Source organism: Pteropus vampyrus, unplaced genomic scaffold, assembly GCF_000151845.1.
Source record: "Pteropus vampyrus isolate Shadow unplaced genomic scaffold, Pvam_2.0 Scaffold116, whole genome shotgun sequence".
Classification (NCBI taxonomy): Eukaryota; Metazoa; Chordata; class Mammalia; order Chiroptera; family Pteropodidae; genus Pteropus; species Pteropus vampyrus.
The window spans coordinates 158,118-174,354 of record NW_011888897.1 but is presented as its reverse complement, the minus strand read 5'-3'; the positions used below and the strand labels follow the sequence as shown (position 1 = coordinate 174,354).

The 16,237-nt window shown below is 32.6% G+C and overlaps 1 protein-coding gene across 1 annotated transcript; it reads left to right on the top strand.

Annotated features, from left to right (window-relative positions):
* Positions 1–2,271: 2,271 nt before the first annotated feature.
* Positions 2,272–12,173, top strand: CLEC9A (C-type lectin domain containing 9A). Its single transcript, XM_011365751.1, has 6 exons — positions 2,272–2,389; positions 3,845–3,925; positions 8,875–9,021; positions 9,608–9,759; positions 10,975–11,096; positions 11,763–12,173. Exons 1-6 carry the CDS (start codon positions 2,299–2,301, stop codon positions 11,893–11,895), a joined length of 726 nt encoding a protein of 241 aa, XP_011364053.1. The 5' UTR covers positions 2,272–2,298; the 3' UTR covers positions 11,896–12,173.
* The last annotated feature ends 4,064 nt before the right edge of the window (positions 12,174–16,237 follow it).

Genomic DNA, 16,237 nt, shown 5'->3' with positions numbered 1-16,237 from the left:
AATGAGTAAATGTTTCGTAACAAGGCCCAAAGGCTAGTAGACAGAACAGCAAATAAAAATATTTTATCTAGTTCTTTTCCTGACAGTTCTATGTTTGGTTTTTGCTGAGTAACTCATGAAGTATTTATAGATATGTGGAGAGGCACCCTTTAACAGGATAACAGGCAAAAATTGTATATCCTTCCCACCCACAGCTTCCCTGAGGGTCTCATTCTTCTTAAATTTGTGGTAATAAAATTTATGAACATGATTCTCAAATATCTCAACTGAAGTGTTTGTTAAAACACTAGATGTTTTAATACAAATAGTTATGGTACTCAATTGAGGGCTGAGGAGACACAGAGTCCTGTGTTTTTAATAAGGATCCTTAGTTGATTCTGATACAAGTCATCTTTAATAATGGTAGTATGATTAAAAACATCAAAAGTAATACAAGTAACCTATTAATTTTTACTGGGAATGCCCAATGCTTCCCCAAAGAAATTTATTAGAGAATATACTGTATTTGGGAAAAGTAGGTCTTTCTGACCCTGATGTTTAGTGCTGATAAAATTTGAGAGATTCTGGAAATTAATGACAACGCAGTGGACTTCTGTACCTGTGTTCCCGACATTAGTCTAAATGCTCATTTGGTATGCTTATGGTTTCTTCCTCTTCTTCTCCTCAAGATAGAAACAATTCCATTGAGTAAGTCATGTTATTTTTCACATCAGAATCTCAGGTCATACTAAAGTCATATAAATATTTGACAAATTTCCTGGATATTCTTCATTTGCCTCTTGAAATTCTCTTAGCCTCACTCTGTGCATTGGGAGACAGAACTCAAATGAACAACATTATCTGAGCAAACACAGCCTCTGGCTTCCAGTCAATTCAACTATTGGGGGAGAGCTAGCAGTGATTAGAGGATGAAAGGAGAGAACAGTCAAGGTGTTTATTCCTCCGGCTCTCTCCCTACCATTTTATGATTTGGCAAAAGCTACATGTCCTCTATCTTAGGCCAGGGCCTCTGTCAGACAGGTTACAAAGTTCCAACAAATGCCCTTCCCTTAATGCTTCAGGCCTACAAGTAATAACAGCTTCCCAATGCATCTTTCTCTATGCTTTTTTGCTTCCCTTAAGCTTTCTCCAAACTTTATAAATAAGATCTTTATTAAATGCCCTTAGATTACCCTTGAGTGCCATTTATTTTCTTCTATTATAGAGATCTGTGATTGATCCAGCAAGACACTGAAATAAAAAAGAACATTGCAATTTTGCAGATTGTTGGGGTTTGCAGACTGTAAATTACTGAGATATGACCTTTGGCCATAAAGACAAATGGCCAATGATAATTAAAATATCAGATTTCTCAATACCAGCACAATAGTCATAGGATGTGGCCAACATGACCATCTATCCACTAAATAATTCATGCTTCTGTTCTAGAGTTAAGTTGTCATAGAAAGTTTGCTAGTTAAACAAAAATGTTTATCAGGCTCAACCTTTAGGTCCAAACAAGGGCATTACATCAGTGGATATGGATGTGATAGAAGTTATGGCTTTCAAGAAGCAGGTATGGATTTGCCACCTTTTCTTTTCCTTTCCAGTGGCTTGAAGTAGAGGACTTTAATGTCTCTAAATAGAGACGGAGCCCACAGCCCATTTGGAGGAAAACTCCCCACTAACTAGGATTAATGAAGATAAAATATTATGTGAGCAAGAAAGACAATTTTATTGTGTTAAATGACTAATATTTTGAAGTTTACTTGTCACAACAACTGCATTAGCCTCACTACTGCAGTGTGTAAATTTATTTTAGAGATGCAATCCCTTTTTAACTCTTTTGTTTAAAGATACACAGTGATCTACAACTCCCTACATCCTGGTTTGCCCAACAGGAGCTATCTTCGTATCTTTGCTACCCAGGTGATCCCCATGTTTCATGTCCAATACCAAATATAAGTGCAGTCTTTGCACTTCTTTTCTTTCTATTTTAAAGTAGTCCAGTGCATTCACCTTCAATATTTACTACATTTTAGAAGCCAGAGCAATAACATGTTCTATTATCGGCCATTTTGAATTTGGTTCCTTTCTCATTTCCTTCTTTAACAAGTTGTGCTTTGGCTTAAACTTCATAAACTTCTACTTTCTAGATGAACATGCATTTATTCTATTCCTTAAACTTAATATATTTTCTCACCGGTGTGAAAAAGTAGCCAATTTCGGTTCTTTCACCAACGTACTCCTGACTACAAAAGGAGTTATTTTTTCTCAGCCTTTCGTGTGGACTGTCTGACCTATCAAAGTATCTCAGATATGCAGGAGGAAGAAGTATACACATCCCTTCAATGGGATACTCCACCACCAAACCTTTACCAGAAACATCTATCTTCCACCAAATATTCAGGTAACCAGTTCAATTATTTAGTTGAATACTTTGCAGTTTATATCTAATGAACCTAGGTGATTTTTCTAATGAGGTAATCCATTTAAAGGTATGATAATGTACTTGATACGCTAACATTAAAAAATGAAGTGCAAGAGGGGTAAGTAAAGGTGAAAAAGAAAAGAGCAATGGACTTGACGAATATGTAGTATTTTCTCTCTCCTCACTCTCTCTCTCTTTCTATCTCTCTCTCTCCCCCCAAAGAATTCCCAGATTTGCAAAATAAGTAAAAAATACATTTTTTTAATTATTTCAGTTTCTGCATAAAACACTCCTTTGCAATTTATCTGCTAAATATTAAGAAAAAAAGGAAAATATAGGTTGAAAAACTGGCAAAATTTTATAAGCCTGAAGCTGTCTGCTATAGTAATCAGTTCTGTCTTTATTATTTAATATTTGTATTAGTTTCCTATTGTTGAGGTAACAAATTACCACAGACTTACAGCCTTAGTATAACACAAATTTATTATCTTATAATTCTAGAGATCAGTGGTCCAAAATGGGTCTCACTGGGCTGAGACCAAGGCATTCGCGGGGCTGCATTCTCTCCAGAGACTCTAGGGGAGAATCCATTCCCTTGTTCTTTCCAGTTTCTAGAGCTGCATCCTTGTTTTCCATGGCTCCTGGCTTCTTCTTCTACCTCCAAAGCCAATAGCATAATGTCTGCTTTTATCATCTTACTGCACTGTGTCCCTCTGATCTCCTCTCTCATTTATGAGGGCCCAGATAAAACAGGATAATATTCCCCTCTCAAGATCATTAACTTAATTGCATCTTTAAAGTCTCTCTTGCCACATAATGGTAACATTTACAGGTTCCAGAGATTAGCGCATGGGCATCTTGAGCTGGGGTGTTATTCAGGTTATCATACTATCCTAAGGTAAATTTTATCTTTTTCTCTGATTAGTGTTAGGAATACAATAAGTCAAACATTCTTTGCTTTTACTTCCAAAATAGTTACAAAATTTTCTGGAAAAAAATGTTCTTAATCTAAAATTATGTCCTTAAAATGAAATATCTTTGCACCAGTCATGTTCAAGTGATACTGAAAAGAGATGAGGAGAATGTAATACAACATTTTTACTTTCAAAAATTAAAATTTGCTAACTGGTTTGCTATAATCTCTAAAATACGTTAGAAAAGAATACATATAACTCGTTTAGTAAGGTTGTGGCATCATATAAGGATAAGGGAAGTATGCTATTAAATCCGTCCATTTTGACATTTTTTGCAAATTGAATATAATCCAAGTTATAACTTGTATTTCAGAGTTTGAGTTCTCTTTTTCCTGTTACCGTTACAAGGCCTCAGTGATTCTCTAGTTGGAATACCTTAAATCGATTCTTTCTTTTACTCAGTCTAGTCTTATCCTGGCCTTTTTCTAACTCAATTTCATTGTCCCTATTCCTTATTTAGGAACATGGTGTCTCGTGATGGTGATTTTATGTATCTTCTGCGTGGGCTCATTAGCAACTTCCATTTTCTTGGGCATCAAGTGTAAGTACAAAAGGATATCTTCAAAATAATTTATCTGTCTATGTGTATCATATAGTGCATATAGCTTTACATATAATTTTGTGTATATCATAATAAAATATCAATTTAAAAATAAATAAATAAATCAATAGAAACATCTAAATGCATGTAAATGATATAAAATATTGGCATCCTAATTTAAGTTATGGGACATTTATTTAATATAACTCTCTAAATACTTAGATGCTATTGATAACTTTTAATGTTCAAATGAATGGTGTTTAACTCAAATCTAATGCCATAGATATCTTTAGGGAAAATAATGCAAATAATTACTTATATTATGATGTTTGCAAATTATGTTAGCATGCCAAAGCATGCAATCTGAAAGGTTTCAGTATATGCTTTACCTTTTCTAATATGCATTTATTCTAAATTTGACTTAACTCATTATTTTAATAAGAGTTTTCACTTTATTTTAAGCAAGTTACAGTTTAATGTTTAATGCAAGCCTGAGAACTTATTTGGGTCATATTTAATCACGTTTTTTATTCTTTTTAGTCCAAATTTGAAACATGTTTCTCTCTCTAGCAAATGAATTTTTTATAAGACATAATTACAGAGCTTCCAGTTCCAGAAAAAAGACTAAGCACCTTTATTATGACTCATGCTAGTACTAAGAAAAGTGCTTAGAGAGAGAGATGAAGGTCATTGCCTAGATAATTCTTCTTTCTTGTATACTTTGGCAAATCATGTCTCCATCCAGGAGGCATTAGATGGTGAGGGAGAATTATGAGTTCTGAAATGAGGAAGAGAAAGGTTCAGATTTGCTTCCATAAAGCATAGGATACTTGACCTTTTTGCTGCTAGTTATGAATTCATTTTCCTGGTAGTTCTGAGAAGAATATTTTAATTATTCCTAGGAGCTCAAAAGATAGACAAGCTTACCTTGTCTATCTTCTCAAATAAAATTTCACAACCCTGCAACAAATGTTAGAACTTTCAGAAAGGTTTCCTTATCGCACCCTATCCTCCCTCTGTGTTTTATGAAAAAAAAATTATTTAAATCAAATGCTGGTCTATTTTTTAAAGAAACTCACATTTAAATATCTGTTTACAAAGCAAATACACTGAAAGCATATACAGAGCAGTCAATTAACATATAATAATCTAGTTTCTTCTGTAAAAACTGAGAACTGTTAATGTAATATTGCCAAATTCCATTTTAACTACAAGAATCCATATTTAACTGACATTGCAAATATCAAAAGGTATGGTTTAAGTACCAAATCTACATAACAAATTTCAATGTTATTTTATAAACTACTTGGGGTAAGAAAATAAAAGAAACTGCAAAGAACATTTTCAATTAAAAACAAGATTAACTGAAGATGCAACATTTTGAAGCAATATTTTCAAGTGAGTGGGATATAGAATTTGTTTTTTCTATAAAAATAAATTTATAGTCGCCAATCACCAATTATTATATAACCAAAAAGCATATAGTACATATTAAGGATGTTCATAAAAGCATACTCTACATTTTCCATGTTCTTAAAAACAACTTGCTGTCCAATGGATGCTTAATTTTGTCTTTTTCCCAGAGTAGTTCATGGAGTCTGTTTAGACAAACCAAGACAATCATGTTCTGAACAAACCGTGTTATCTTAAACTGTATTAATTAAATTTGACCCAGAAATCTCACTTTTGAAAAATTTGCCTGTAAATAAACCTGAGTGTGTAGCAATGGGAGAGAGATGAGATTGGGCAAAACTCAATGCCTATCATTAAGAGGCCATTTAAATCCATAATGATATATAAACACTATGGAAGACCATGAAGCAAGAAAGAGAAGGGTGAAGAAGAGAAGGAGAAGGAGTGATAAGAGTAAATGTAAGTAAAAGTAATTTCTTGCTTCCTTGTTATTATTTTGTAGTTTCTGTTTTTTTCTACTATATCACTTATATTAATTGACTTGCTGTTTTAAAAAAAACTCTATAGTGCAAAATATTTTCTAAAACATCAGATTTTTTTGTTTTTACTAATTTTTTTTTTAATTTTCCTAACTTATCAATTAGGTAACACATGTAATGTAACAAATACTTTCATTTTCTTCTTAAAAACATTTTGTCTTATATTTTCCCAGTAATTATATTGTTTAATCTTTATTTTTCATTTTTTATAAATTGATTACAACCCAATACTAATAAAGATACAGCACGCTGCTTCCCACTTACAGGTAAACTAAAGAGAAGTCTCATTTCCCTTTCTCCACTTTCTTTACAGTTTTATGTAGTACAAGCTTTTTATATAGTAATAAACAAAGCAATAGTAACCCCAAAAGTATAGTGTGAAAAAAATCATTAATAATTATAAAATCAGAAATTTTAGAATAAGAATTCAAATTCCTAAAAGGAATATTATTATTTTTCATTGTCTAATAGGATAAAATAAATAACACCACTGTCCTACACCCCACTCTGCTTAGATCCAGGCTCTTGTTAAGAAAGAAAATAAGCCGCTGGCAGCCCAGGTTGCTTGTCCTATCCACAGATGGATAGGGCATAAACATCTGCTTTCTCTAGTCTGTGGCTCTTGATTTTTAGCATTTCCTTGTCAGTAGCAATGTTGATGACTAAAACAGATCAGAATATGCAGATACGCAATTAAAATATTTTATTATGAATACTGACTTGACCAGTTAATGGGGAGATAAACAAAGCGCAGAAACAAATTGCTTTTTATACACAAACTTCCCCTTTATGACAATATTCTCTATTAGGAGCACAGCCAAATTGTATCCAAGTCTCCTTTTGAAGCAGAGCTAACTAGCGTTTGTACAATAGTAAATCCAAAAAGAGAAGACAGCGAGAGTTGGGTGAAAGTAATATTATAAGACATATTGGATAAGTATTTTCCAAAATTGATTAAAAGCATTAAGCTACAGATTCCAGAAATTCTATAAAACCAAGCAGGATAACATAATTAATATCCATGTTAAGAAAAATATTTAATATAGGAATAGGTAGATACTCCATAATATAATTTTTTAAAATAAGAAGTTTTCATAAACTAGCCAGAATTATAAGAACAACCAAAAATTAATATAAAAGTAATATCAAAATAGAAGGATTGGTCTTATCAGATATTGAAATAAATTACAGACCTAGAATAACTAAGGCTATGTGGTGTTGACATATGAAAAGATAAGTAGGTGAATTAAATATAATCAAAACAATAGAAATACTGTATAATCAAGTATTTCATTGGAAATTTACAGTAAGTTAAAGATGGCAAATAAAGAACATGGGGAGGGGAGATTCAATTAATAATATGAGACAACTATGTAGCCATCTGGGAGAAAATGTTGAAGTTACACCTTATAATTTACAACAAATTAAATTTCATCTATATCAAAATCTAAGTGTGCAATATACTTATAAAAGTTTTATCTCAGGTGTAAAACTTTTACTAAAAGTTACAAAAACTATCTAATCAACGTGGGGTAAACTATCACAAGCAAAGTCAAAAGACAAATGACGCAAACGTAGTTGTAGCTCAAATCATACAAAAAGCTAACTTTACCAAAATATAAGTGTACTAACAAAGTCAGTTAAACAAGATTAGTTGCTAAAGAAGACTCAAGACAGTGAGTCCTAAAATGACAGTGCTCACAAATCTACTTTAGTGCTAGAAGAGGATACAATTTAATAACAGTGTTTAGGTACCAATATGTATTACAAAAAGAGTTCTGGAGAGGCCAGGTGCAGGCAGGCACCTTTTCCTTCCCCTCTAAGTGTACTTTCAATTTCTCGGATCAAGAACCACTGATGGGTATACAGAGCACCTTGGTACCAGGGAGCCCAAAACAGCATCCTCCTGGGAATTTTTATATCTTGCTGATTACACAGGCATATTCCTGCAAGGTAACCAGCTTCGATAGCAGACTTCTCAGGGACTTTTTATAATCAGAGGAAAATTATCAATCATATGTCATCAATATATAGTGCTGACAAGTTATAATCTGGCCCAAATATCCTCAGACTGATGATTTCAAAGCTACACTATTAAGCAATATGGCTAATCCTTGTCCAGAGGTCAATGTCCTGCAGGAACTTTTAAAACACTGCTCAGGCTGATTCCAGGCTTGCTTAAATTAACTCTCGCAACACAATGAGGATGTCATATAAAACAATAAAGAAAAGACTAGAAACCCATTGAAAAAATTATAAAGCATATAGTTATACACTTCATAGAAAAGGAAACACAACATCAAATAGAAAGAGAAAAATGTAAATTCAAAAGATACCAAAATGACATTTTCAATAGCATATGTAAAGGATAATTTGAAAATATCTAATACGATTTAAGTGCATATAATCTTTGACCTAGCAACTTATCTGAAAAATATACTTACACAGTGTGAAATTATATATGATTAAGGTTCTTTATTACAGTATTTATTTCTGTAATATCAAATGATTATAAATAGCCTAAAAGCCAATGGAGAATGACTAAAATAAATCATGGTACATCCATACAATAGAATCCTATACAGTAGTAGTGAAAGAACGAGAAAGTGCTATATGTACTGATATAAAATTACATCTAAAATATATTTTAAGCAATAAAAGTTGCAAAATCATGTAAACAGATTGTTACTGTTTGTGTTCATTTGCTTGTAAAATTCAAAATATCTCTGGAAAAGTAAAAAAATAAAATTGGTAAGCCTGACTGCTTTAGGGACATGGAATTTGGTGAATAAGGACACAGGGGTGACAAAGAGGATGTCTGTTATGTATCCTTTGTAGTTTTTGATTCTTGAACAATGTAAATTCTAAACTAAAATTTAAAATAATACAATTTAAAGTCACAAAAGTAATCCATAATTGGTAGTTGTCTTTAATCTGTTGAAGGATGACTTTGTTATAAATTGTCAGGAATTTATTAGAAATGATTGTTATTTGAAGTGTTCCAGGTGTCTACTATTGCAAAGAAGCAGCAAGAAAATCTATTTCAACAGGACACAGCACTGTCGAACTTCACACAAGGGAAGGGAAACCGTGACCTCCAGATGGAATATTGCCAAAACTTGATGCAAAACTCTTTCAGTTTAGGTAACTGATATAAAAACAACTTTTCATAGTGTTGGTACAAATGTATGCACCAAATCCTCAAAGAAAACAGTGGCACATGTTTTATTCTTTGCAAAATTGTAGTCAGCATTTTATAATCTCAGAATTTAAACATCAATTTGAGTCTTTATTACATTATTTATTATGGTCTTATGACTCAGTTTGCCTAATGGGCCAGTACATTTCCAACTAGATTGGGTCAGTGAGATTGAGAGATATGAAACAATAAGAAAACAAATAAAGGCTATAAAATGTATAAATTTAAAGAAAGATTTATAAAAACAATAATCAGATCAATTATTATAGAAGAGGAATAATTTGGAAAAAGGTATTTCCAAATTAATTTTATCTTAAACTAATTCTTAGATACCTATTGAAGTTGAAAATGATTATATAAATCTTACTGTAGTCAGCCTCAGAGAAGCTAACACTTGTAAGTACTACAAAATATAAACCATTCGTTTAGAATGTTCAGCTTTACTGGGGATACTACAAAGGGTTCTTTTAAGGACGTGTGCTTCTAATATTTTTACAATAACTTTAATAAAGTAAAATGTTTTATTCAAAGGCCACAACTGCAACCCTTGTCCAGACAACTGGATTCAGAATGGAGAAAGGTGTTACCATGTCTTTGAAACCTGGAAAATTTGGCAAATCAGTAAACAGGATTGTTTAAAGAAGGGCTCTAATCTTCTACAAATAGACAGCAAAGAAGAAATGGTAAATGCTGTTTTATGGTTTCATATCATTCTGAAAATACCCATGTTACCCATTAAAGCAAAGGACTTAGTAGATAGAATTCTTTAATAATCTATAACAGTAGCATATATGTTATAATGAAAGTTTAAAAGAGACCAAATAGGAATTAGTATAGTTTGTTTACCTTTAACTTAAAGAAACAAAACACAGAATGATTTTTCAAAAATCAGGAGAATATATTTATTCTCTGGCTTTTGTTAATCAAAAAGGGGAGGGGATAAGGGAAATACCACTTTGTGACATGTTAATCTACTCTAAGATATACATATACAATAATTATATATATATTTTAAATTTATTATTTCCAATGCTGTAGGGAAGTACAATAATCTATAACAATTTGGTAACTATCAAGGAAAAGTAGAAGTATAAACAAGTCATGAAATAGAGAGGTCTGTGAAAATAAGCATTTGCTAAACATTAAACCTAGTTTACTAACATTTTAACAAATGAACAATAAGATGTTTTTCTGAAATCATTCTACTCATAAGTATGTGTGAAGTAGAATGCAGAGTTACACATTTCTGACCTTATTAAAAAGGTATGCCTACTATATTCAATAATTAGTCGAAGCTCATTTTCACAAGAATAATGAGAGAACAATTTGTTAAAGATATGCAGTAGACCAAGGCAACTTGAAGTAACTTATTACAATTATGAGTTTACACTATTTTTTCTGTACAAATTTGGTAACAAAAGTTAATAATGTTTCTCTTAACAAAATATGCTTACAGTTAAGTTGCTTCTGGAATCTTCTAAACTATTTTTTGTATTGACGTATACTGACAAAAAATGATCTCTATGATCTACGATGTCAAAGATATTTTTACTTCTCCTGATAATGAAGCTTTCATATAACACTCTTTTTTTTTTGACAGACACTATCTGCCAGCCAAACTAAATCTGTTAAAACTGTTTTAATAGAAGATGCTTATTTTTCCCTTAGTCTTTGACACTGCATTGATCATATGGCAATAGCAAAAAAAAAAAAAAAAAAGTCTATAAAAATGTATTTCTTCTTTTAAATTTTCTTTCTCTCTCTCTTTCTCTTCCTCCAGCTGCCAAATTCCTATTAATTTCTGTCTAGGCAAAATGGCACAGTTTATATTTCATGGTAGTTTGTTGTTTTGTTTTGTTTTTCCCCTTAGTTCATTATTCAGATCTTGTTTCTTATAGGACTTTATCACTGGCAGCCTGAGGATGATCAAAAGCGACTATGATTACTGGGTGGGGCTGTCTCAGGAAGAACTCGGCCAATCTTTGTTTTGGCAAGATGGCTCCTCCCCTTCTCCCAACCTGTAAGTGTTTAAGGGAAAAATCATACAGTTACAGAAAAAATAGAAACATGAGAAAATTCAAATGTTCATTTTATTTTATACCTTAAATTTCCTCCAAGAGACATAGCCAGCATTATAATTTCATGGGCTTCTGATTGGAATCAAAACTGAGATAATTTAAGAGAAGCTTCATGGCTTCTAAACCTTCCTCCCGCTCAGACCCACTGCCATTATCCTCTAGAACATCCACATCAAAATCTGAAAGTCTGAATGAACAATATTATTTAATTTTCAAGTATATTTCTTTTGTATAATTTAGGGACTGGCGAGTGCTAAGGGAAAGAGATTATAGTCATTATTAAGCAATTTTCATATTAAGCTTTTTAGATAAAACTAGGAAGACTAATGAAAAGAATCAGGTGCCTTAGTATTTTAGGAATTAAAAGTCAAGAAAAAGATTCTAAAAAAAGCCTGTCTTTGTGGTGTTTTTTTAAAAATATATGGTTTGTTAAAATTATATTAACATTTTTATTGAGAGAAAACAGCTGTTATTGAAGAAGGAGGACAAAACCACTACAGGAGGGTGCCATGTTAAAACAAAGTAAAACAAACCCTCGTTTAGTTACCCAAGAGAACGTCACTATAAGCTCCCTACCTGACCTCAGATATACTGACTTGCCTCTTCAGGTTGTCAACACAGAGACCCCAATCAACTCACAAGCTCTGTGGATACCTCAGACACAAGTTCCTCTTTTTTGCTAACTGCACCATGTGGAAATATTTTATCTGTGAGAAGTATGTGTTAAAATCCTCTATTTGAAGAAATCGTGCTCAAAGTCATCTATTGCAATAGCGTTTGGAACAGATCATTGGAAAGCCTGCCACGAAATGACAAAGAGCAAATGCAGAAGACCAAAGTAAGGGCAAGAAAATTAGCTATCTGGGACTCAAAACTTATTTTTGCATTTGCACTGGGTAGTATTCTTCAATACTGATTTCAAATTGCCAAGAATACAATTAATTCAGAATTACAGAGTACAAAACTCTGAAGGATTGAGAACAAATTGAAGAAAAAGTATATCCATGTGTCGCTTTTTTTTTTTTTTTTTTGTCTAGAGAGACTATAAACTCCACACAGAAATCTATAAGTCACTGGATGGGGGATGGGGGGAAGATACAGTACTAACTGACTGATATTTTTTTTTAATAAATAAATAAATGTGGCCTTTGAAACTTGCTGTCTGCCAGCTCTTTCTACGCATTCGCTAGGTTTCCAGACATTATGTTCTCAGACTTGGTAGTGTGGGAGGACAAGGATATGGATTTTCAAATTGGAAGAAAGACAGGCTGCTCTCTGCGCTGCCTGTAAGACAATATCCTTTTTAGAACTGCAGAATTCTACTAGAGAGTGACACTATTCCTTCACTTAAGTGGAAGGAATAGTTAGGCTGCCAATATCAGTGTGTCTCCAGTAAAAGACAGCTGTAAGCTCCCTTCCTCCCTCTCACTGACCATCCCCATCACTCATAAATCAAAAGACTCATGGTCCAGACTCTCAATATTAGCTTTCCAGCACTTTTAACTGTATCTCTCTGTGCCTCAATTTTGTCGTTGTAAAATGATAAGAGGACTGATTTCAAAATATTTTTTTTAAATTTTGAACTAGAGATTAATCAATTATTGAGGCTTAAATCATTAATATGTGTAAATTGTTGAGGTGATACCATGCATAGAGTTTGCTATTGTTATCTGGAGTAAATCACCAATCATTCTAGGCATCAATATTATGTGTATAGTCCGGATAAAAATTACCCCTTTTCCTGCTCATGTTACAAGAATAATGAGAAGATAAAGTTTATATGTAAAATGTCGGCAACTATCTGGATAGAATACCTGAAAGTAAATGAATCTCCTCAAATAAATCTGTAGATAATCTGTGTCCTAGGTCTACAGGCTCCTTGAATGTGGATTAGCTTGTTTCCAAGAGGCAGTGGTTATGAAAATATTCTGTCATCTATAGGAAGCAAAAATTTATTCTTCTACCACTTACCATCTCTAGAACAACTTACTACACAGTAGATTGTCATCAAATATTTGCTAAATTCAATATAATTTTATCTAATCTTTGAATTTTCAAAAGGAGGAATTGAGGTACACGAGAGTCTCATCTTTCTCCCTTTGTAATAAAGACAGCACTTAAATAAGTAAAGTAAAATAAAATCTAACTCAGTGAGACAGTGGAAATCATTTAAATCAACCTGGAAGTCCATTGTAAAAGATGACCTCTAAAGGATAAGGTCCTTTAAGGATGGGGAGGGCATGTTTGGGTGTTTTTTTCTTTATTTACTCTTGACGTAGAGTTTAAATCATGGGAATTTCAATCAAAAGGATTTTCTCTGGTTTTCCACTAAACCCGGAAAAAGAGAAGAGCAAAGAAAACACAGTAGAAGTTGTCTCCTGTTTTTGGTTTTCACAGCTGGCATCTGACAGCTGGCAGCTAAATATAATAACCTGGAATAAAGGAGAAACAATAGCAATTTTTAGTAGTAAAGACTATTTGTCTTCAAGATTCTCCAAAGTATTGTCATGGAGCTATGTTTAGAGAAAGGATAGGAAACATTTAATAACTCTTTTTAGAAAAAGTACAATGAAGCAAAAGGCAAACATCCTTCAGCTGATGTCATCCCACCAGTAAGCCATGCAATGTTTACAAGTTAAAATTTTATCTACGATGCAGCTGCCAGAAACTTCTACAAATTTCCTCAGTGGCAATATTGCTTTCCACACAGATATTATGGGTAAAAGATTTATTTCCTGCTGATTGCTTTTGGCCCAGAATATTAAGACCTTTCTCAAGGTAGTGGTAAGAGATTGGGCTTTAGCACTGAGATGAACAGTTTTATACCCTAGTCCCACCAATAATGAATTGGATATCTTGATTCATCTTATTGAGTTCCAAATAGCTTTAAAGAAAAGAAAAAGGAAAGAAAGAAAAAGAAAGAAAAGAAAAGGAAAAGGAAAGAAAAAATGACATAAAACTCTGTTTTACAAATGTAAAGCAGCTTTGTAATGGAGTATGGTTAAAGTACATTGTGTGCAAAAAGAAAAAAACAGTCAAATAGTAAAATTGATAGAATAATAATATTAAATTCTAAAAATTTGTTTATACAATGAAACTTGTAAAAAAGTTTGTACAATTTAAATCATACTGTGCTGCTTTTTTTATTCTTCAAAAATAATAAGAATCCCTTTACAAAATAGTTCACTGCCAAATATTAAGGCGAACCCTGAGGCAACCTACTAAACTTTTCTACTTATTTCATGGTCTGTTTATATCTCCAAAGTAAAAGCTCCTATTACACTTCTCATACTTCCTGCTGTTACAGGACTCATGACCTGTTTCCTGTTGATAAGTTTTAAGAGCTGGTTCAATATCTACAAAAAAAGAAATAGCTCATTGTGTACCCTTGGGAACTCAAGTCTACCAGGAAAAGTCATGTTCCTCATTTGACTTATCCTGCAGTTTCTTTGGAATTACCTAAGTACACACAGAGCCTAAAGAAGAAAAGTCTTCTCATGCTAAAAAACCAATTTATGGGGTGCTGCCCTCTTGGATTCCCAATGGACATTTGTTCTCATCAAATCACATTTTCAAATTCATGTTATGATTATTTTTCAGACTTAAACATTTTTTAAATGTTGTAAAGAGAATGTTGTGCCATACTCCTGTTTTTTGAAATATTTGCTCATATTGTGATCAATGTTGTGGGTCTTGTTACACAGGTGAGGGGATTATTGAGGGCAAAAGTGAGGAAAAATAAGCTCAAGTACAGCCAAAAATGTCAAATAAATGCTTTTTTTTTTCTTCCTCACTATCTAAAATGACACTTTCCCTAAGGTTGCAGATTGGAATGAGATTACTCAACACTCACTCTCCAGACCAGCAAGACCCTAACTAAAGCAATGTCATTTAAAGAGACACTCGTCATCCAACCCTGAACTAGACTGTAGTTATGTAGGGTACCAAGGGTCAAAACTTGTGTGCCATGTCTCTATTTTACGAGTTAGACCACAAAGTCATTTGACTTTTCTCATACTAACCATATTTTCTTTCTTCAGTAGCAAGGCTTAAATAACACTTAATTGCTTAACTAAAGGCCTAATCCACATTTCTTGTTATGTGCTTATTACATTAATTGTGTGCATTAAATATCAGCCCTCAACATAGAAAATATTAGGTAATATCCACTGCTCACCAATGTAGGTGCTCTCTATACTTGTTCATGAATACAGGTTTTTAAAAAAGTTTGTTTATGCTTGTTTGTGCTCCTCTATTTAAAAAACAAAAAAACAAAAAACAAAACCACTAAATTCTTTCTCCTTTTTTGCATGTTTTTAACATCTCTTAAATTTTATATTACAATTTAGATTAGGAAACTAATTTTGCATTTACCTAATTTCAGCTAAGTGTAACACCGTGAGGAAATTAGAAATATTTTTATTTTATACTTAATAAACTTCTTAAAGTGATTTTTTTCAACAATAAATCAAAATAAGGGATTTCATACTTTCATTTTATGATCACAAATGCAGTTCTCTTTGTACAACACAATAAATTAACACAAAATTTGTTCAATACTGAAGAAAGTATCTAGCTAATCCACAGAAAATTGAAAGGAAAATTTGGAAAGAAGAAATCTGAAACTAGTAATTGATAAGTGACATAGTCATGAAAATGAATACAAAAGTGTTCTCTTTATAATATGTTTGGTAACTTAATGTTATTTTACCATAAGATAGATGTTTACTGAAAATAAAACTAAAGCATCCGTTTCCACTGTTGAAAAATCAAGATTTATGACAAATTATTTTTTCTAGGGTTAAATCCCTAAAATGGATCTATCTATAAACAAAGTCAGTGTTTGCGACAGTGTTATTTGCCATGACCCTTGTTATAGATGTGCATATTGTCATTCTGAGAAACGGATACCTACGGAAGAAGCCAGCTACGTATGCAGATGTCATAGCCTCTTGCTTTCCGTGACCTGATTGGATAACTTGCCCTATTACAATTCAGTTTACTCATCTTTAGCCATGTGTTGATGACATAACCTTGCCTCAAAGGATTTAATTTTTGGAAAGAGTTAAGACCATCTGCTTGA